Source organism: Muntiacus reevesi, chromosome 12, assembly GCF_963930625.1.
Source record: "Muntiacus reevesi chromosome 12, mMunRee1.1, whole genome shotgun sequence".
NCBI classification, from domain to species: domain Eukaryota; kingdom Metazoa; phylum Chordata; class Mammalia; order Artiodactyla; family Cervidae; genus Muntiacus; species Muntiacus reevesi.
The window spans coordinates 74,885,998-74,909,366 of record NC_089260.1 but is presented as its reverse complement, the minus strand read 5'-3'; the positions used below and the strand labels follow the sequence as shown (position 1 = coordinate 74,909,366).

Sequence of the window (23,369 nt, the reverse complement as noted above, 5' to 3'; positions counted from 1 at the left end):
CTGATTGCTTTCATTCTTTTGTGACGGTCTTTTGCTCCTCACCCTGCTCTTGCCAGTGCTGCTCTGTCCAGCCTCTGCTCTGAGCACTTCCGAGTCCTAGTGCTTTTACTTCCTGTGCTGCTGGCCTCCTTGCGTGCCTGGAGACCACACCACACACCTGATGACTGTATTAATGTGCTACAGAGCTCTCTCTGTCATGCCCAGTGATTGCAGCTCACCTAAAGGGTCGGTGTCTGTGTGATGTTCACATACAGCATTGATGCTGGGAAGTGATCTCAGTGAAGTCATACTGACTTTAATGAAACTAAAATCATTGGAGTGAAATAAAAGAAGTCCCTATAATTGTCCTTTCCCTGATTCTATCCTAAGAATTTTTTTTCACTTTTAAGTAAACCATGGTGTTTGTAGGAAATTGTACACCTAAAACACTTAACATTTGAGAGAAGTATAAGGGAGCTCTTCCACAGGAGCCCCTGTTTTTATAGATAATGCTGCAGAAATAAAGATGATTGTAGCATATAAAAGGCATTCAAATGTCAGTAGCTTTCAGTTCAAGGATCTAAATAGATAAGATTAGACATTTAAAAAGAAAAACAAACATGTTTAGGTGAGTAAATCTTTAGTTGAATAAAAATACTGTCCGAATTACAGCTTATCAGAGAAATATAATTTTCAAATTTGTCAAGTAGCTAGAAGTGACCTAACAAAATAGTCTGTAAGAATATAGTTTGGTTTCTTTTCAACAATGGCAGAAAAAGATTTGACTTCCATCTATTTGGCCAGTTAATTAAACAAGTGTTTAAGAATATCTAAAAGTTACCTGAAAATATATCTAGATATTTTTAATTAAAACAGTTCTGTTAACCTTCTGAATTTATGTAGACATCTCAGAGGCAGCATTCATTATAGCAGTAGTCTTAGTGCTCAGTAAATTGTTGAATGCAGATCCCGGTGTATATAAACTTTGTTTTCATTCTTTTAAGCCAACTTATTTAACCTTAATAATAAGGATGTAGGCACTGTTTAGTGGAGCCTGGATCATCATAAGTAAGGAAAATGTGACTGACCCTCCTCAAATGAGGGGTGAAGATGATGACAGTGATGTGTTGTCACCATCGAGTGGCTGTTAGGAGCCAGGCACTGTGCCAGCTATATGCTGTTTATAATTTGTAAACTCTGTATTTCCTTTACCCAAACCCTAGGAGGTAATGACTTGTTATTCTCATTTTGTAGATGAAGACAGAGGCACAACTAAATGGGTTTAAGTTGCATTCACATAGTTTGTGGCACAGTTTCTATTTGGATTTTATCCGACTTCACCATATGGGTTTTTAAAATCAACATGCCCATCTCAATGGGAATAATGTGATCTTCAAAACAGAGTGTAGCTAGGCTTATGAGATGAGTGAAGGTGCATGGGTTGTTGGTAGAGGTGATAAAAGAAGAAAATGTAATCAGAGTTACAGGTGATACATGTGTGGTATCTTCAGGAGCGTGAGGATTAATACAAACTGTTCTAACATATTAGTGGGAATAGGAGGCTGTTAAAGTAATCAAGCAGACTTGAAAAAGAACAAAACAGAAGTTCTGGAAGTCATTGGATAGATAAAGCAGCAGATTAGACATAGCTGAAAAATCAGTAAACAGGAAGATAGATCTGAGAAAATTTGCCCAAAACATAGCACACAGATGAACAGATGGAAATTATGAAAACAGATTTATGTAACATGAAGAATGAGAAGGTCAGCCCTTTTCTAACAGGAACTCTGAATAAGAGAATAAAAAGAATGAGGAAGAGGAAATAATCTGAAGGGAAAATAGCTGAGAACTTTCTAGTGACATGAGTCCTCAAATGTAGGATTAACAGAAAAATCTCAAATTGGGTAAATCTAAATGCATGCTTTGGCAGATTATGGCAAAATAGTGTTGTACAGAAGAAAATGAAAGGATGTTAAAAACAAGCAGAGAAAAATTAGACTTCTCATAGCATCACTGATGCCAAGAAAATGGTGGTATAATATGTTCGAAGTGGTAAGAAAATGTAACTGGCAGCCTATATTTGTTTGCATGGTTAAATTACCTCAAGAACAGATATCAGTGAGCATTGGCTTCATGAAAGAAAACTAATGATAACAGATTTTTTTTATACTAAAAAAAGTAGAACTCAGTGCAGGTTGGAACAGGGGCTATAGAATAAAACTTTGTCAGCTAGATATGAGGGTAACCAGCTCCAACATTAGAAGTACAAGTTAAATGGTTATTGGGCAAGTAGATATTAGAGAAATGTAGGGATCAAAAAGAAGGAAAGAAACAGAGAAGAAGCGTGGGGAAGCAAGATGAATAGAAATCACAAGTGAGATGCACAGATGCTAACAGTGAATGATTGTCAGAGGTTACTAGAGTGGATTAACACATGACATCAAGCTATCTACTGTTCACAGGTTGTATCCAAAACAGTGACGTTCAAACATTTCTCTTTTACTTGCAGGAAATAAGGTATTTTACTGTGAGATCTAGCACACATATATACCTGTATGTGTATCTCAGAGCTGTTTATATGTCCCGAATCGACACATTTTACCAAACTACTCAGCGTTATTATTTACACTAAGGTCTAAAGGTTTTATCTTTAATGTTCTGTTTTGTTCTAGGTTAGTAAAATAAATTAATAAATGAATAGTGAAAAGAATTTTCCTGCCTTCTAATGAGTTCCGACTTTCAATTTGAAAAACTCACATAAAACTTGAGTATAAATATACCAGGCAAATAATAACCAGGAAAAAAAAGATCAGTATTGTGCAACTAACACCCTGTGAAATAAATTTTCAGGCAAACAAGCTTTATTATAGATGTAGAGGGCAACCACATAACAGCAAAAGGTTCATTTCACCAAGAATTTAATAAGTATAGAAATAGATGTAGCTGTTTAACTTATAAATTCCTCAAAATATATAAAGCAGAACTAGTCTTAAAGGAATAGGACTTACCTTTCTAATAATTAAAGGGAAGGACACAAACAATAGTAAGTAAACAGTAGTCTTTAAGTTATGTATTGAACTGTTTTCTCTAATGTAGAAATACAGGATCCTGCACATAACTGTATATTAAGCAACTTAAAACATGTTTCTAAGCAGTTTATGGTTCAAAGGAAAAGGCCCAGCCTCCTGATGGCCTGTCTTTGATGGGCTCTGACCCTTCACCGTCCAGTCTGCCCTCTGCAGAACCTGCTGGCTATAAACAGTCACTTACTTCTGTCTAAGCACAGCTGCCCCTCGGGGTCTGTGGGTTCCCTGGTTTTGCAGCCGGGGAGCCAGGCTTCAACCAACTACAGATCCAGAATTCTGGGTGTGGCAGGGGCGGGGGAGGGTGGATTCCAGAGAGTTCCAAAAAGCAAAAGTTGAACTTGCTGTGCCAGCAACTGGTTACATAGCATTTACATTGTATATTGCATTGTAAATAATCTGATGCTCTCAGTGTATGAGAATTTGTGCAAAGTTGTGCAGCTTTCATGCACAGACTGTACCATTTTACACAAGCATTTCGGGATCTTGGTGTCTGTGGGGTTCTGGAACCAAGCCTGTGTGGATACCAAGCGTGCTTTCTTCACTCAGCCTCCTGGATACCAGTGTCTCTTATGATGAAGGTTTTTCTCCTGCTTCACTGACCATCACTGTCTTCTCCTGCTGACCTTGATATTTGGGGCTGTTCCACTGACCTCGTCCTAGCCTCCCTAGACCTGTGCCTTTGGCATTAAATTCACACTTTACTTGGATAAACTCAGGAAACCAATGGACAGGTTATTGCAATAACCCAGGAAAAAGTCACAGAAGATGATGGACCAGGAGAGTAGTACTTGGAGGAGCGAGAAGCAGCTATACCGAGTTATGTTCTAAGGTTGAGCTCACAGAATTTGTGAACAAATCTTTTAAAATGTAAACATCCAAAGAAATGTGTGAACCATTCCGGCTCAGAAACTTCCAGGAGCCCCCCACCCGCACCCCCTGCCCCGGCTCCACTCACCTGGAGCTCACTGCAAGTTTGTGGTTACCTCTTGGTCTTTTCTCCACCTCCTGCTCCCCTGCCTTCACTCCAGCAGCTGTGGTCTCTTTGAAGTTGCAGTTTTCGTAGGTACTCAGGTTGGGATCTCATTTGATGGTCTCTTCTCTGTTGCCTGCCTTGTTGAACAGAGTAGCTCTTGTCTCATTTCTCTCTTGCCTTTATCTTTTCCAACTTTTCACGTGCTCAACCTTGGCCACACTGGCTTGTGAACATGCCAAGCAGGTTGTCCCTAGTGCCTTTGAACTCGATGCTCAACTGCCGTATGTGCTCCTCTGCTGTTGGCTGGCACGGCTGGCCCTCCCCTCATTAGGGTGGGTGTGCCACCGTCAGCTCCTCCCTGGGGCCGTCTCCAGCCTTCTGTCTGCAGGTCCACTGCCTGCCAGGGACAGCCCTTTTCCCTCAGGGCCGCCATCGTGCTCACTGCTCTCCTGCTGGGTTCTGGTCATGCCTGGGATAAAGAGGCACCCAGTAAAATACAGTTTAAGTGGAAGTTGAATCAGTTATAATGAAATTATCGACTAGGAACCAAATAGTACTACTTAGTAACAGTCTTTTCATATTAGCATGCTGCTTATTGGGTGTCAGACATTGTGTGAGAGGCTTGATAACCTGCCCATGGTCACACAGCTTAAATGGGTGGCAGAGTGGAAACTGGCTTCAGGCACCAGCTCTTTCTTCTCCCTGCCTGTGTTAGGTGTGTGACTACAGCAAACAGAACACGGAGATCTCCTCTCAGTCCATGAGGGCTGCTGCAGCTCTGGCTTTAGTTCTGAGTAGGATGTGCACACTGAAACCAAAGTGCCAGGACTCATCAGAATAATGATATTCGTTTCTACTCTTATGAGGTTTTTGAGCATAGATTTTTCTTTTTCACACTGTCTGCTATAGCATCTATTCATATTGTTAAATAAACCTGAGATCTAAGCTTATTTTATTGAGTCTTCAGTTCTTCAAATACCTCTGTAAGCACCTGCAGCACACATTTGGTAGTAACTGTCTCAGGCAGGGTGGCCCTACAGAGTTGTCATGACATGTCATCGGGGAAGGGAAGGGCTGGTTTCATACATGGCTGTCCTCATAGGAAGAGGAATAGCAGAATTAGATCCTGCCTTGAACAATGCACAGAAATCCACCTAAGGTGGATCAAGTTTTAAAAAAAAGTTTAATGAAACATATAGTGAGTGTGTCTTTGGCACAGGAAGATTTTCTTAATACCCTGAAAACGTTGACTCTTAAAAGACGAGAGTAACAAATTTGCCTTTTATGAGATGAAAGCATTCTGTATATCAAAAGATGTATTTTTAGAAAGTGCAGAAAGGGCAGTTCCTCGGTGGTCCAGTGGTTTAGCTGCTTTTACTGCTGAGTGTCTGCTTTCAATCCCTGGTCGGGGAACTAAGATCTCACAAGTTGTGAGCTGTGGCCAAAAGGAAAAATGCAGAAACAAGTTGCAACTCGTGTAATTGACCGAAGATGGTGTCAGGAGTTCTGCTGATCGATATAAGGATTGTAAATTCCTCAACAAATGGGCACGGAACATGAAGGCATTTTCATAAAAGGGTAGACAGGTTTGACCTGTAATCACAGGAAGACACTGTGCTCAGGGAGGTATGAATCTGGACCAGTAGATTCTGTCTGTACTGTCTGATTGACAAAAAGAATTAATAAGTTGTCCAGCAGTATTAATAGCGGGAAAGGTTAGGGATCTGATGATGATACTGAAACGCCAGTCTGGGTGCCCAACGCGTTGTGAAGCCAAACAAACTGAAACGTCAGAGTATGGAGCAGAGGAAGGCATATTAAGGTCGATGCAAGGAGATGGGTGCCTTGAGCCTTTAAAACCTCAAGCTCTTCCAGAGCTTTCAGCAAAGCCGTTTTCTAGGAAAGGTGAGGGAGGGGCGGGCCTAGCTGTTTCTAGATGTCAGAGCCTTTGTTCTTAAGGTCAGGTCATGGCCAGGTAACATGCTCCTGTGACTCTCCGCCAAACGAATGTTATTCTCTGTTCTGACAAGAAAGGGCTGATTCATATCAATGTATGGCAGAAACCACTACAATATTGTAAAGTAATTAGCCTCCAACTAATATAAAAAAATGAAAAAAAAAGAAAGAAAGGGCCAGGTCCCCAGGCACAGCTTTCCCTCTCTGAGGTCCTGTTTTGGCTAAGAGGAGGTGAGCCCAGCTGGCAGCTCCCTCAGGGCCAGGCCCCGAGACCCTGCCCAGTTGTTACTGCTGAGGGAGCCAGGTACCCAGGACCCAAAGGGCCCTCAGGCTCCTCAGGCCACCCAAACAGTCGGGGAGGGGCAGGTCCTGCAGACCACATGCTATGCAGGTCGCGGAGGCAGGGATGGGGGAGAGGGTCGCTGCCACCGCAAGGCCTCGGCCCGGCCTGTGGTTGTCCTTGACGAGGGCTCTGGAATCTTGCAGGACACAGCCCGTGACCTGTCCCCTGGGCCCCCTAGCTCACCATCTGCCGCTGACCACTGGCTGAGGGACCACTAACGGTAGCTCAGTGACGGTTGGTCACCTGGGCAGGGGTCCACTGAAGCAGTGGCCAGTGGCTGAGCTAGATCTCTTGAGGTCACTCACTGACCGTTGGTCGCCTGGGAAGGGGCCACGTAGTACCAACCAAAGGCTGAGCGGGACCGCTAACAGTCACTCGCTGACAGCTGGTCAGCTGGGGAGGTGTCCCTAAAGCCCTGACCACTGACTCAGCTGGACTATGAAGACGGCTCACTGACAGCACCTGGAGAGGGGGTCCCTGCGGCACTGACTGATGGCTGGGCAGGACCAGTAACTTGCCTGAAAGTGGGCGCAGAGTAGCATCAGGCACCACAGCTGTGCGCCCGGGGCTGCACGTGGCTGTGCTCTATTACAACTCAAGATCTTGCCTGCAGCCTAGCCTCCGCATGACATGGCCTCAATCCTGCTGTTCCACTTCAGGTTCTGTCCTCGAGAGACTTGGGTTTCTATACTAGGCTGGAGACCCGAGGGCGTTCATAGAATAGCCAGTGACAGAATATTTGCAGTGGAATGTCGCGCGAGTCAGAATGAGGGAAGCATCGAGACTTGGAACACTGGATGAAACAGCCAGGTGACAGTGTGAGACAAAAGGCAGGCCCAGGGCAATGTGCATGCAGCTAAATACTGTTGAACTGTGAGTTAGGGATGCCATGTGGCTTGTGAGATCTTAGTTTCCGACCAGGGATTGAACCTGGACCCTGGCAGTGAAAGCCCCGAGTCCTAACCACTGGGCCACCAGGGAATTCCCTGAAATGGTTGCTTTTTATGTGAATTTTACCTCAGTTAAAAAACAAAAAGTAAGCCCCAGAGGATGACATACAGCATCATATACAAGTAAAAAGCAAAATAAACATTAAAGAATATTGTTGAGAGCACATGGGGTGGGTGAGACAATATGGGACATGTAAATACAGGGTCAGGAGGAGATGGTCAGTCCAGGGCTCCTGTGGGGAGCGCGCCCAGCCTCCATCCTCGTGAGGGCCTTCAGGAGCCGGTGCAGGGCCTCAGGTTTGCGGCAGAGCCCACAGCCCCTGCGCTGCATGCACCCTGCTTCCTTCCCAGTCTGCTCACCTGTGCACTGGGTCCTGGGAGATCCCGGGTGAGTAGGTGGTGTTTGCTAAGCTCTGGAGTCAGCCAGAGAAGTTCAAATACAATGCTTTTCCTAGTTTATCATGTAGCTGAAAGTGCCAAGCAGTTTTGAGAGCTTTACCCCAAACAGATTTAAACTTTAAAGTTTTGTACCTAGATAATTAAATTCTAGCTAACTAAATTTTGGTGTTCTGAAAGCACCTACACGGAGTGGTCTGAGTTGTAAGCAGGTTAATCAGATATAAACGGCCTGGTCCTTTTGGTGTGGGATTCAGGGCTTTGAGAGTCAGGCCTGAGAGGAGGCTCTGTTTCTCTTTGAGAGAGAACTGTGGGGCTTCTGCAAAGCGAGTGAAAAAGAAAGTCCTTTTCTTTGTTATCAGATGTGGTTCACATTCTCCTGTTCACGGCCATTGAACAGCTCCTCGATCTGCAGAGAGATGATTCTTTTTTCAGACCTTTGCAGGAGGAAAAAAAGTCCTTTATTTTGAGGAAAGGTATCTTTTTTTCATAGATGACAAAAGAAAATGACTAATGATAGCTGAGGAAGTTTTAGATTGTATTTTGATGGTTTTCTATTTTATCTTGAAATGATACTATCTGTGCATATACCTTAATTTGAAAGGCTAGTCTTTCATTATGACACTGAATTCAACAAGAGTTCTTTAGAATATTTAAATCAGTAAGACAGTAAATAGAGGAGCATTCTGACAAATGTGGAAGTGACACCTTTTAAGAAAACAGAATGGACTTCAAAATTTGCTGATTGATTAATTAAACGCTTCCTGGATACTTCTGCACCAGACCCAGCACAGGAATGAACAGCTTTCTGGCCGGTCTATGGCCACAAAAAAACTGATGTTTGTTGACCAGGCTGGTTTAAAACTGGATCTGGTGGGTATTTTGTTAACACAGCTACATGACAGTCAGTCTTAGGTTTGTGAGAATTTATTTTTATCCTCAATGTGTTATCAAAAAGTTGCAAAAACAGTACACAGAAATCCTGTGTACCCTTCAGCCCTCCTCCCCTAAATGTTAAAACCTTACTTAAGTACAGTTCAGTTATTGAAACTAGGGCCTTAACATTGCTACCATAGTATTGACTGATGCACAGATGTCATCAGGGTTCAGGGTGTCCGTCTTCCAGCCTGGGATCCGGATCAGAGCGTCGGGCACCTCCGTGTCCTGTCGCCTCGGGTCTTCCCTGCTGTGCGGCAGGCCCTCAGGCTGTCTTTGTCTGCTTGGCCTTGGCCCTTTTGAAGTACACTGGCTGGTGGTCTTGCATGTTCTTCAGTTTGAGTTTGTTTGGTGTTTTTTCCCCCGTGGTTATATTGAGCTTAAGCACTTGGGGAAGAGTACCACAGTCAAGCTGTCGTTTTCACTTAGCATTTTATCAGGAAATCTTTGCTGATGATATGATTCATTTTACTGGTGGCTTTAACTTGGATCATTTGATTTAAGGTGGTGGCCAGGTTTCTCTGCTACAAGGTTGTTTGTCCCCCTCTTTGTAATTAAGTAATATCTTCTGAGGAGATACAGAGACTGTGCAGTTTCTCTCTCATTGTATTTTCGCCCACTCGACCTCATTGATGATTCTTTTTTGCAGTATTTATTACTGTAACTTTTGCCAGATGGTGAATTTCTATCCTTCCTTCTAGGCTTTTAAAATTGGAAGTCTGTGTAAGAAGAGTTGTCCATACCCCACTGTTTCTGAGGGTCATCTGTGTAGTTTCCTGAAATTGTACTTTTGTTTATTTCACTGCACACAGTCTCACTAGCTGAGTATCAGGGTTATCTGAATATTCATCCAACTCAACCTGCAGAATCATTTCTTACTCCTCCCCATCATTAGTTCATTAGTGAACTAATGGGTATCTTGGTGAACTTGTGGGTATCTTGGTGCTCACAGTTGGAGATAAGACTGAAGAAGTTAGGTGTTGACAGTGTTAATGGTAATGTATTAACTTAGGCGACAGAGGATGAGATGGTTGGATGGCATCACCGACTCAATGGACTTGAGTTTGAGCAAACTCCGGGAGATAGTGAAGGACAGGGAAGCCTGGCGTGCTGCAGTTCATGGGATTGCAAAGAAGCAGACACGACTTAAGTGACTGAACAACAACAATTACCTAGAAGCAGAAGCGAAAGGATGGTTTTATCTGGGGCATGTTGTAGTTAGCTGCTGTTCAGAAATCATGGAGTGGCCTAGAACAGAGATGTGGAAATGTTTATCAGGACAGAGCCAGGCTCTCAGAATAGTAGCGGAAGTTTCACTATGAGGAAAATGGTGAGTTTCCTGGAGGAGAAAGCAGAGAGGATGCCAGCGCAGGTGGGTCAGGATGCTGTGAACGCCAGGTGTGGAGTTTAAGGAGTGGGGCGAGGTGACTGAACTGGAATTGAACTCGGAGACTTGAGCGGAGTTCCAGTAGGGCTGTGAGGGAGGAAATACGAGATTGTAGTCGGTTGAAGCAGAGACCAAAACACCATCACAATCTAGAGATCTTGCCCAGCCCCAGAAGCAAGACCCAACCTATGTACACTCCTCTCTGTTCTAAGCATAGGTGTCTTCTCTTAGGTTCATGCTGCCTCTGGGCCTTCAGGGGTGTTTCTGCTGTGGTGGAATCCCAGGGCTGCCTGTTAACAGCTGTGGGACCTTGGCTATTACCGAATGTCCTCAAAGTCTGTTCTCCCCCATCTATGAAGATAGGGTGAACTGGGCACCTGGTCACTGTTACCAGTCCCTTCCCGGCCTCCTCGTGGCCCTGTTGTCTGCTCTTCAGGGCCCTGCCTGGCTGGGCGCCAGGACTGTGCTGTTACTGCTCTGGCCACAGTGCCTCCGGGCCCCCTTTCCCAGCAGGACGAGCCCCGCATTGTGACGAGCAGGGTCCTGTGTGGCCTGCCGCCTCTGTTCCCCGCCTCCCCGAAGCCCTTTTACTCACCGGGGCTGCGGCTGCATTCCTCCAGGCTCTCTCTGGCCCTAGGGCGTTTACTTGTTTTCTTCCTGCTGGTTACTGCCCTGATTCTTTCCTGTCTGCCTTTAGATCTACTCAGCTGTCCTGATTCAGCCTGCTTCCCTGGCTCCCGTTACAGAATGTTGCTTCATCATCTATTCCTCCCCTTCCCTTGCTTGTTGTGTCTTTATCACATTACCACCTCAGAGATACTTAACGTATCTGCTGTCTGGCTGCCACCACAAAAATAGAAATTTTCTGCAGGCTGGTACTTCCTGCTGTTTTATTTACCAGTGTCTTCCCAGACTCTGGAATTGTGTCTGTAGGTGACCGGTGCTGAAGTATTTGTCGAGTAATGGCTAATATGGTGGATCAGCCGTCGAGACGGCTGTGATGTGTGCAGTGACGGCCCTTTCATTTCTCCCAGCATCCTGATGAGGGCTTCCCTGATGGCTCAGTTGGTAAAGAATCCATCCGCCTGCAAGGCAGGAGACCCTGGTGCGATCCCTGGGTTGGGCAGATCCTCTGGAGAAGGGAATGGCTGCCCACTCCAGTGTCCTGGAGAATTCCATGGGCTGTGTATAGTCCTTGGGGTTGCAAAGAGTTGGGTCAGGAAATTGAGGCACGGAGCAGTGATGGCAGACAGTGAACAAGGGGTGGAGCCAGAACCCAGGCGCAGGTGGTCTTGATGCAGAGCGTTCTTTCTGCTGCTTCTGGGGGTCGTTGCTGATGAAAAGAGGTCATCTGGTTAAAATGCTTGTCATGATTTCTGTGACATCCCGAGTAGTCCCTGAACATTATTTGATATCATCATCATCATTGTCGGGATGATGTTAAGAGCCTGGATATGTAGCCAGGCTGCCAAACGTTTAGCAGGCCAAAACAAGCTGCCAGGTTTTTTTTTGTTTGTTTTTTTTTCTTTAATCATTAAAATGGGGCAATGTTAATACCAAAGCCTCCTGCAGCCTGTTGATCCTGGAGCTTCCAGCCTGGAAACTGGCTGCTTACTGCTTATTCTTGCTGAATGTCGTTCTCCCACTCTGCTGAATATGAATACTTATGCTCTTGTTCTCTGATTATTATGTCGATTAAGAGAAATGGTCCCTGCTAAATCCTAAACTCAAAATGAAATTATTCTGCTTCTATCAACAGTTGTCCCATGAGAATGTCTGCAGAAAGTTATTGAACTCCTTCTGAGATTCAAAGTACAGTGGAACTTTATTGTTTGACAGTTGTATGTTTTAATAAGATAGACCCTTGAAAATGTCAGCAAAACTTGTGTATGTGTACCTTGAGTTGAACCACCCTTAACTGAACCAAAAGAATTGTATCAACTCCTTTGGATTCTTTTCCTCATGAGCTTAATACAATTTTAAAAGATCAATTTATGAAATTTTTAGAAAAAAAATCTGTATAACTTTTGTGTAAGCAAATATTTTATAAACAAACACTAAAAGAATTTACTAAAAAGAAAAAGATAAATAGGACTGCATTAAAACAAAAGATACCACTAAAATTAGAAGATTTTAAAAATAAGTTTTTTAAAGTATGATTAAAATAGTGAAAGGCAAGCCATAGAGTGGGAGAGGATATATCTTCATTAAATCTAACAAAAGCCTCGCATCCAAAATTTGTAAAGAATACCTACAAATCAGTGGGATGGGGTGGGGCAGACAGCTCAGTAGAAACAAAGGACAAGAGGTTTAACAGACACTTCACTGAAGGAGATAACCAGAATGGCTGGCTATCAAACAAGAAAGTGCCCATTCTTGTTATTCATCAAGGAAGTACTGATTAAAACCAGTGTGTTCTCTTGCAGTAAACATTAGGGTGACTAACATGAAGAGGTTAGAATGCCAAGTAGAGATGAGGAATGTGGAACCAGAGCCCCCGTGTGGCTCCCGCTCGTGGGAGTGGAGTGTGCACCGCTGCAGCCCTGTAGCTTGTGTCTGCTCTGGACAGTGTGTGTGCGTGTTGTGACCCAGTGGTGTGTTCCTGGTGTGCCCCCAGCAGAGATGCATATGTGCCCTCGAGAGTGTGTACGGGTGGACACACCCATACGTGAGGTACAGAGAGAGCGTTCTGGGGAAATTTGTTTTGGTCATTCTTGAGGTTTGGCTTCCTGAGCAAAATTGCTCTTTTAGAGGACTATAAAAAGTGTTCACAGCAATTCTCCTCACAGCCCTGAGCTGAAAAGCACTCAGCAGCCTTCAGGGTAAAATGGGGGTGAGTCACTGGGGTGTGTTATACAGGGCAGGGCTGTGAGCAAACCCAAGAGGTAGGAGTCTCCTGAAAGGAGCCAGACACATCCTGTGTGACTCCAGGCAGGCAGGACTCGCCTTCCGGGTGCGGAAGGTGGTGCTGCCTCGGGCAGTGGGGCTGGAGGGACTTCTGGGCGCCCTCTGGGTATCTCGTCAGGTTCTGTCTCCTGCAGGAACCTCGGGCTGTAGCACACTCACATGCACAGTTTTTAATTTTATTTTTTGCAGCAAAAGGACATATTTACAGACTATTTTTAAACTTCTTTTTAGAATAATATTTCAGTAACTAGCAGTGCCATACTCAATATTGTTTGGACTATGCAGAAGAAATGACTTATTTCTAATTGTTTTCCTTTGTTAATTATTTTTTAGATATGAATTGAGAATTCGTTATTTGCCAAAAGGATTTCTAAACCAGTTTACTGAAGACAAGCCAACTTTGAATTTCTTCTATCAACAGGTATAGAAGAGTGCTTTAATACATTTTTTTTCCTTTGTTTCTTTGAATCCTGTTTATTTCATGGTTTTATTTTAGAACTAGATTAAGCCTAACATTTGAGAGAATATAAATTTGTCACTATATGGCAGTGAGATTCTTAAACCTTGTAAGAAATTAGGAGTTTTTGTTAACGTTGTGAATTTTTATATACTTGGACAAGTCTTAAGACTTATTTTAAGTAGAAACAGTAAGTCTTAAGTGATACAACCTTTGCTCTGTCTTTAATTTAAGTATAATTATTGTGCCTGAATATCAACAAACCTGTCAGATGTTTATCCAGAGCCAACTGTTCCCATATAATTTCAGTAGCAGTTTGTGTGTTTTTTAAACTAAAAGTAGCTTTCTTACTACCCATAAGGGTAGATAATACATACATGTGGCATAAGTTCTAAATTTTCTGTAAGCTGTTAGTTAGACAGTAAATACATGTGGCGTAAATTCTGAATTCTCCATCTAGTGGGCTTCCTGTAAACAGTTCCTTTGTGTTTGGTCCTACGCTGTTTGCGAGCACAAGTGATGTGACGTACTGTGGAGGGGTGCTGACACAGGGGAGGTGTCGAGTCCAGGTGGCTTCCTTGCAAAATGTCGTCTGAGGAACTTTGTAGCTGAGGAAGAGATGAACTTTATAAAACACAGTACATTGAAATCTGTGCTAAAGTGGTTTGAAAGGAAATGGGCGAGAGAGTTGGGACATGCAGATTGTTGGGAGTATTTGAAGAATTTGAGTAAGGAATGTCTTGATCAGAATTAAAAAAAAAAATAAGACCACCCTAATGTGGTGGCAGTACTTGGGGTGGATTGGATCTTAAAAAGGCTGTGAGCAAGTTGGGGGCTCTTTGCTATTTAGGCAAGAAGTTGGAAAGTTGGGAGGTAGAACGGTGTGGTAGTAAGCAGATTTAGTGGGTGGATTTCATGGACTCAGAGACAACAAACTGTAGCAGGAAAGTGAGGAAGGAAGAGGCTGATGGGTTTAGATAGGCAACATATTTCTGTTCTTTTCTCTTGTAGATGATTTGAGTCACTGGTGTAATTTCTTTGAAAAAGAAATCCACCCACTGAAGACATCTGTGACTACTTTAGTGACATTGATTACAGGATGCCTGAGACAGGCCTAAATAGCTCTCAGTTATTCCTTTTTATAATTTCTAGGCTAACCTGAAAGTCGGCAACGATTTCGTTCCTTTCACTCTGTTACTAGGTTGTCCTAGTTTTTCCTTTCGGAAGCCCTTGCTTCTGTGTATATGATTAAAAGCTAGCACCCACGCCGGCCTGTCCCAGCTTTTGCCTTACTGATGGGACGTGTCTCAGTGCTGTCTCTGTGACTCAGGTGAGTGGTCCCTGTAAAGTCCGAGGGGTGTGAGGCATCTTGGAGGTGTGCTCTGCCGGTCATGTGTCACAGCTCCATGGTGCCAGGTGCCTCCGTGAGTTTCTTCACAGGGGGTATATAACACCTCCCGAAGAGAGTCTTTATATTGATGAAACGAGACCCTACTATCTGCCACCCTGGAATTTCAGTCTGTAGACAGGACCCAGCTTTGAGGACTCAGCGCATCACTTGGGAGTCCCGATCCGGGCATGCGCAGCTTGCTGTGGGATGGGACACGCCTCGTCCTACCCATGTGCTCTACGTGCACACCTTCCCACCCCGCCACCCCCTCTGCTTTCATCCATTCCTAGAGTTTCTCTTCTTCAGCTGGAAGTGAAGTCGCTCAGTCATGTTCGACTCTTTGCAACCCCATGGAATACAGCCCATGGAATTCTGCAGGCCAGAATACTGGAGTGTGGGTAGCCTTTCCCTTCTCCAGGGGATCTTCCCAGCCCAGGGATTGACCCCAGGTCTTCCGCATTATGGGCGGATTGTTTACCAGCTGAGCCACAGAGAAGCCCAAGAATAACTGGAATGGGTAGCCTATGCCTTCTCCAGCCAATCTTCCCAACCCAGGGATCGGAACCGGGGTCTCCCGAATCGCAGGTGGATTCTTTACCAACTTTGGTAAAGAATCTGCCTGCGATGCGGGAGACCTGGTTTCAATCCCTGGGTTGGGAAGATTCCCTGGAGCTGGAAATGGCTATCCACTCCTGTATTCTGCCCTGGTGAATTCCATGGACTGTGTAGTCCATGGGATCACAAAGAGTCGGAAATGACTGAGCAACTTTCACTTTCATCCTAATAATTAGTCTAGTCCCAGGTGGCTCAGGTGGTAAAAAATCTGCCTGCAATGCAGGAGACCTGGGTTCAGTCCCTGGGTCAGGAAGATCCTGAGAATTTCTTTTGTTTCGTGTATGCTTTTATAATGTCCTACCAAGTACCTGTGATTTAAAGGAAAATAGAAGTGTGATCATAGTAATGCCCCTTTCTTATGTTGATGGCCGGTGTTACTGCTCAACTCGACCCATGTATCAGGCTCAACTGATGCTACATGGGGCTAGGTAGATATGCCAGAATTACCAAGAGGGAAGGAAAAAGAAAAATGCTATGATTTGTCAGAATTAATGAATTGGCAAGAATACCAAGAGTTTTAAATAGGTTCAGATTTGTCTATGACACCACTGACATTGACAGTTTTGTAAGTTAAGTTGCATACTGGCAGTTTCAGAAGATTGGAACTAATAATTCCACTTTGGGGGATTCATTCTAAAGAAATAAGATGCACCTGTGTGCATATGTGCAAGGGTGCTCATGGGCACATGTCAGTAACAAACAGGAAATTGGGACCGTTGTGTGACCTGTGCTGACTCTTATTCACAGGGGCATGTTTTCTTGCCTGTGTTTTATGAACCTGGTTTTTTGTTGAACTTCACATGTGGGAATCTTGAGGGTCTACGCTGCGGAATAGCTAACACTTCTGAGTGTTTTTTGTTATTTGTTTTAAAAGAATTCAGTTTATTTCAGTTCAGTTCATTCGCTCAGTCGTGCCTGACTCTTTCTGACCCCATGGACTGCAGCACACCGGGCCTCCCTCTCCATCCCAGAGTTTATTCAAACTCATGTCCATTGAGTCAGTGATGCCATCCAACCATCTCATCCTCTGTCGTCCCCTTCTCCTCCCACCTTCAATCTTTCCCAGCATCAGGGTGTTTTCCAGTGAGTCAGTTCTTCATATCAAGTGGCCAAAGTATTGGAGTTTCAGCTTCGACATCAGTCCTTCCAATGAATATTCAGGACTGATCTCCTTTAGGATGGACTGGTTGGATCTCCTTGCAGTCCAAGGGACTCTCAAGAGTTTTCTCCAACACCACAGTTCAAAAGCATCAATTCTTCAACACTCAGCTTTCTTTATAGTCCAACTCTCACATCCACACATGACTACTGGAAAAACCATAGCCTTGACTAGATGGACCTTTGTTGGCAAAGTAATGTCTCTTCTTTTTAATATGCTGTCTAGGTTGGTCATAACTTTTCTTACAAGGTGTAAGCATTTTTTAATATCATGGCTGCAGTCACCATCTCCAGTAATTTTGGAGCCCAAACAGATAAAGTCTGTCACTGTTTCCATTGTTTCCCTATCTATTTGCCGTGAAATGATGGCACCAGATGTCATGATCTTAGTTTTCTGAATGTTGAGTTTTAAGCCAACTTTTTCACTCTCCTCTTTCACTTTCATCAAGAGGCCCTTTAGTTCTTCCTCACTTTCTGCCATAAGGGTGGTGTCATCTGCATGTCTGAGGTTATTAATATTTCTCCCAGCAGTCTTGATTCCAGCTTGTGTTTCATCCAGTCCAGTGTTTCTCATGATGTACTCTGCATATAAGTTAAATAAGCAGGGTGACAATATACAGCCTTGACATACTCCTTTCCTGATTTGGAACCAGTCTGTTGTTCATGTCCAGTTGTAACTGTTGCTTCCTGATCTGCATACAGATTTGTCAAGAGGCAGGTCAGGTGGTCTGGTTTTTTTATTATTATTATTTTTTTATTATTTTGGCTCTTTTATCAGAATAGATAGAAAAGAACTATGTTTAGATTTTCTCTGTATCAGTTCTATCCCATGAAAGAGAAAGAAAGCTTATAATAAACTACTGTAATTTTATTATTCCTGTTTTGAAGCCTTGCCCAAGCCCCTGCTCATCACACCTGCTCATCTCCACCTTACTTTGGGTGGAGTCGTGAGGAAAGTGACATGTCAGTGGGCATAGAGTGCTGCTTTCCTGGTGGGAGATCAGTCTGTGGATGCACATGTTACATTTAAAGATGTCCTAAATGTGACTACAAGTGAGATATGTCGCAAATGAGCCACTATGTGTTTTGACCCATTTTAGAACATTCTGAAAGATATTAATCAGCACACTCTAAAAATAAACTAGAATCTTGTTAGAACCCTATTCGCTGTAGAGCAGGAGTCTGAAAAAGTAAGTCTTTTTGGCTGCACGGCGTGGCGTATGGGATCATAGTTGCCTGACCAGGGGTCAAGCTCGTGCCCCTGCACTGGAAGTGTGGACTCCTAACCCCGCCAAAGATGCTCTGATTTTTTATTTTATTTTTTATTTTTTTTTTATTTTTTATTCCTAAACAAATAATTTTTGATGCCAAAGCTAATCACTTATTATAAAGCATGAAAAGTAGGTTTTGCCTTGAATTTGAGTTTTTCCTTTGCCATATAACATTTTATTCTTCTCTCTCTCTCTGACTTGTTAAAAGTGTATTTGGCTGGCAACCTTTTGCAAATCGTGGTGGCCATTAGTTTGAAGGGCCCTGTCCCCGTTTGGTCAGGAAGTTGTTAAATTAACTAGGTTTGCATCAACAGTGCTGAAGTCGTGTGGGACCCATTTGGCACCACTGACACTTTGAGCTTCTGAGATGCCTGCTTCTGTTGTCACTGTTTCTTCCTACAAGTATGTTAAGATTTAAAATGAGTGTATCCATCTAGTGGTTCTTAGAAAACATTAAATGTAACAGAACTCCTGGCTTATTTGGCAAGAAGAGTTGCAGTGAGAAGCTGAAGACACTGAGTCCAGAACGTAACTTTATGGTAACTGCAGAAATGTGTGAGGGGCCAAGACACACTTAGTTTTTTGTTGATCAACCTTTCTGTTAGTTTTACTCCAATTTTTAGTTTTTATACATTTTTATTCAGATAATTATCAGAAATGATCTTGTTAACTGTATTTTCTTGGCTGTAAAGCTTTCTGCCAGTTAAAATGTTTTGAAATGGCAGCTCCAAGTGGGAAATTTTAGTTTAAAACCTGAAATTTTCAATGTGGGAATTATCAGCTGTCCTGTTCTAGAAAGAAGTTAAAATTAAATAGACGTCTAAGTCTGACTCATTAGAAGATGTATTTTCTGTATGTCTTTAAGTAGGTTTAATAATGTACTGTTTTTTTTTCCTGTTTTTCCACTCCTGTATGTTTTTGGTGATTCAAAAAGTTTTGTTGTTGTTGTTAGATAAACTCTGTCATGCTTATATTGGTTGGCCAAAAGGTTCATTTGGTTTTTTCCATAAGATGGCTCTAGTAGCACTTAGTAGTCTTTAACTTCATTCAAAAAAATTTTGTTATATTGTATGTGACAGCTATCATATCAGCATGCATTTAAAAAAAGATAGCCAAGTTGGTGACTTTTTGTGTAGCCATTTTAATATTGAATATGGAAGAAAAAAGGCAACATTTTCAGCATGTTATGCTTTATTATTTCAAGAAAGGTAAAAATGCAACTGAAATGCAGAAAAAAATTTGTTCAGTGTCTGGAGAAGGTGCTGTGGCTGATTGAATGTGTCACAAGTGGCTTGTGAAGTTTCTTGCTAGAGGTTTCTGGCTGGACAATGCTCCACGGTCGATTAGACCAGTTGAAGTTGATAGTGATTAAATCAAGACATTATTTGAGAGCAATCAATGTTATACCACATGGGAGTTAGCTAGCATACTCAAAATATCCAGATCAAATATTTAAAGTCAGTTGTACCAGCTCAGTTATGTTCATCACTTTGTGTTCAGGCTCCAAATAAATTAAGCAAAAGTAACCTCCTTGACCGTATTTCCACGTGCAATTCTCTCCATGTAATGAGAATGTTCCATTTTTAAAACAAATTGTGATGGGTGATGAAAAGTGGACACTGTACGATAATGTGGAATGGACTAGATTGTGGGGCAGGCGCAATGAACCATCATCAACCACACTAAAGGCCAGTCTTCATCTAAAGAAGGTGATGTTTTATATATGGTGGAATTAGAAGGGAGTCTTCTATTATGAGCTTCTTCCAGAAAACCAAACATTTAATTCCAACAAGTATTGCTCCCAGTTAGACCAGCTGAAAGAAGCATTGGACAAAAAGCAACCAGAATTAGTCAACAGAAAGTGCATCATCTTCCATCAAGGTAACACAAGACTGTGTTTCTTAATGACCAGGCAAAAGCTGTTACAGCTTGGCTGGGAAGTTGTCATTCACCTGCGGTATTCACCAGACATTGCATTTCCATTGATTTCCATTTATCTCAGTCTTTACAAAATTCCCTTATTGGAAAAAATTTTAATTCCCTGAAAGACTGTAAAAGGTACCTGGAACAGTTCTTTGTGCAAAAAGATAAAAAGTTTTGGGAAGATGGAATTATGAAGTTGCTTGAAAAACAGCAGAAGTTTGTGAAATAAAAGGGTGAATATACTCTTCAATGAAGTTCTTCATGAGAATGAAAATGTGTCCTTTAATTTTACTTTAAAACTGAAGCACTTATTGGCCAACCCAATCCTATGCAACCCATATTTTTTTGTTTATCTTCTATATATAAGAGTTTACAAATAGGAAGCAGAAATGGTTATTCGGTCAGTCACTCTTCCCTAATGATATTTTTAGCTTGCCTTTAGACCACCTCAAGGCATTCAATAAACACTTGTTGAATGGATACCTATTATTAATAAATGCTATGTGAAATGACTCAGTGAGTTGTTGAAAAAGCATTTGGCTTATAAGATAGCATAATTCTTTATATATTTTTAAAGCTTATTTATGGAAGAGAAAGATCAAAGAGTTTGTTTTAGTTGAGAACTGCCTTTGAGTTCCTTTTGTACACAGACTCTCCACTCTGTGAACTGGCAGAACGCAGGGAGGAGTGCTTGACGGCCGAGCCAAGTTAGCTGACGACCTGGGATCACTCAGGTGGCGTAGCATATAAGTGGTTGTGTGCAGCAGGCAGCCCCATCTTCTTTACACACACTACTGAGGACTTTCAGATCTGTGTGATAAATTTATGTAGCTGACAAAGCATTCAGAAGAGACCAAAATAAGACCAAAAAAATCAAAGGAGGTAGCCAAAGCATTGATGTGGCACATGGAATAAATTATGGAGTAGTTTAGGATCAGAAGTTTTTATTAGTGATGTGAGAGGTTTTTATATTAAAACCTGTGCTTAATAAGATGAAAAAGCTCATGAATGTAAATATAATACTTGCCCACAGAAGGAAGTCCAAATTCATCCTATTTTTTAAGTAGGAAATTGACATCAACATGGAAACAATACAATAAACAACTTTCAGAAGTCTTTGCTTGGGAAAAACTTGCAAATTTGCTGGATTTGGAGTTCGTAAACAGTAGTAATCTGTGGTATAAGAGGAGGACATGATGGAAAGCGAGAGGTAAGATGGAGTAAGAGATGCGTGTGAAGCCATTGTGTTAGACTCTGGGCTACTGGGGCGATGCGCTGTGGTCCTCAGTGGTCATTAATCTTCCTTCTGGTGGAGAACGTCTGTACTTTTTCAGCGTTCACAGGAAGGTGCAGGTACACACTGCAGCTTGAGTTGTGAGGGTCAGCGGGTGGGTTTTGAGTTTTAACTTAGATGCTTGCTGTGTGACCTTGAGTGCATTAATTCTGAGTAATTAAGTTTCCTGGTCTTCATCTATAAAATCGGACCGAAGCCTGTCTTTATTCATTATTCAGACTACAATTAATGTATCTAAAACAGCGTATTACCCAGCCCCTGAATAATACGCAGTACCTCTGCTGTCACCGTCAGTCTTTTTAGGCCCTTTCTAAGGCTCTAAATTGGGGATTATAGTACTGTCCTGCTCACAGTGATGCTGTGAAAATTAAATGAGAGTCATACATAAATCTATCTGACGTGGCAATGAGTATATTTACTTGAAGCAACTATATATCACACACATGTAAATCTTCAATAAATTGCACTTATTTCACAAAAGAAAGCAATGAATTCTGCCGGGAGTTAGTAGGAGGTGAAAGTTAGTCAGGAAATGTTTTGTAAAGAAATGAGCACTGAGTGTTAAAGCCCTGCGTCTTGAAGAAGATTTCATGAGCGCAGCATCAGGTGACGTGCACAGTGGTTCAGAGAGCGTGCCCTCTGGAGCCTGGGGGAGGGGAGGGGGGAGGGGGAGGCCCTGCTGAGACAGCTCATTCCACGTGGGTCAGCACACCTTGCAGAGAATGCAGGTCACCGCAGATGTCAACGAACCTCAGGCCGTGGGCACGCAGCTCTCAGTCAAGAGTAGTAGATTGTTGCTGTAGGAAAAACAACTCTCAGAAGCTTCAAGTCATGTTCATACATAAAGGGGTTTTCCATAAAGATGGTTGAAGTAATTTTCCCTCTGGGTTTTTTTTTTTTTTTTTTTTGCAACTAATAGCAACTTTGAATAGCATTTAAAAGTCCTAGTAACTATTTTGAGTTTATTTTTGTGTATGGTGTTAGAAAGTGTTCTAGTTTCATTCTTTTACAAGTGGTTGACCAGTTTTCCCAGCACCACTTGTTAAAGAGGTTGTCTTTTTTCCATTGTGAGCTAGAGAAACACCACAGTTGTTCTGACCTACACGTTCACTGGGATTTTAGTTTATGGTTTGGTGCAGACCTGGAAGCAACCACAGCAGAGCATCAACTGCACGCTGAAGAAAACACATGGTTACAAAACTGCCTGAAGATTCATTACTAGGGCTTTTTTTTTTTTCATTTATTTTTATTAGTTGGAGGCTAATTACAATACTGTAGTGGTTTTTGCCATACATTGACATGAATCAGCCATGGATTTACATGTGTTCCCCATCCCGATCCCCCCTCCCGCCTCCCTTTTTTCCTTGCCTCCTTTGTAGGAAAATAAGGTGTCCATAGGTATGTGGATTTATCTCTGGGCTTTCTATTTTGTTCCATTGATCTGTATTTCTGTCTTTGTGCCAGTACCATACTGTCTTGATGACTGTGGCTTTGTAGTAGAACCTGAAGTCAGGCAGGTTGACTCCTCCAGTTCCATTCTTCTTTCTCAAGATTGCTTTGGCTATTCGTATACAAGCAACTCCTGCAGCTCAATTCCAGAAAAATAAATGACCCATCAAAAAATGGGCCAAAAAACTAAACAGACATTTCTCCAAAGAAGATATACAGATGGCTAACAAACACATAAAAAGATGCTCAACATCACTCATTATCAGAGAAATGCAAATCAAAACCACAATGAGATACCATTACACGCCAGTCAGGATGGCTGCTATCCAAAAGTCAACAAGCAATAAATGCTGGAGAGGGTGTGGAGAAAAGGGAACCCTCTTACACTGTTGGTGGGAATGCAAACTAGTACAGCCACTATGGAAAACAGTGTGGAGATTTCTTAAAAAACTGGAAATAGAACTGCCATATGACCCAGCAATCCCACTCCTGGGCATATACACTGAGGAATCCAGATCTGAAAGAGACACGTGCACCCCAATGTTCATTGCAGCACTGTTTATAATAGCCAGGACATGGAAGCAACCTAGATGTCCATCAGCAGACGAATGGATAAGGAAGCTGTGGTACATATACACCATGGAATATTACTCAGCCATTAAAAAGAATTCATTTGAATCAGTTCTAATGAGATGGATGGAACTGGAGCTCATTACACAGAGTGAAGTAAGCCAGAAAGATAAAGACCAATACAGTATACTAATGCATATATATGGAATTTAGAAAGATGGTAACGATAACCCTATATGCAAGACAGAAAAAGAGACACAGATGTACAGAACAGACTCTTGGATTCTGGGGGAGAAGTTGAGGGTGGGATGTTCTGAGAGAATAGCATT

At 42.5% G+C, this 23,369-nt stretch overlaps 1 protein-coding gene across 12 annotated transcripts in view; it reads left to right on the top strand.

Moving 5' to 3' along the window:
- PTK2 (protein tyrosine kinase 2) overlaps positions 1 to 23,369 on the top strand; it is a 208,749-nt gene that overhangs the window by 76,897 nt on the left and 108,483 nt on the right. For all 12 annotated transcript variants that reach the window (XM_065902560.1, XM_065902554.1, XM_065902550.1 and 9 more), the window contains one exon: positions 13,247 to 13,334. In XM_065902560.1, coding sequence (XP_065758632.1) covers positions 13,247 to 13,334 — 88 coding nt within the window. The remainder of the gene's footprint in view (positions 1 to 13,246; positions 13,335 to 23,369) is intronic.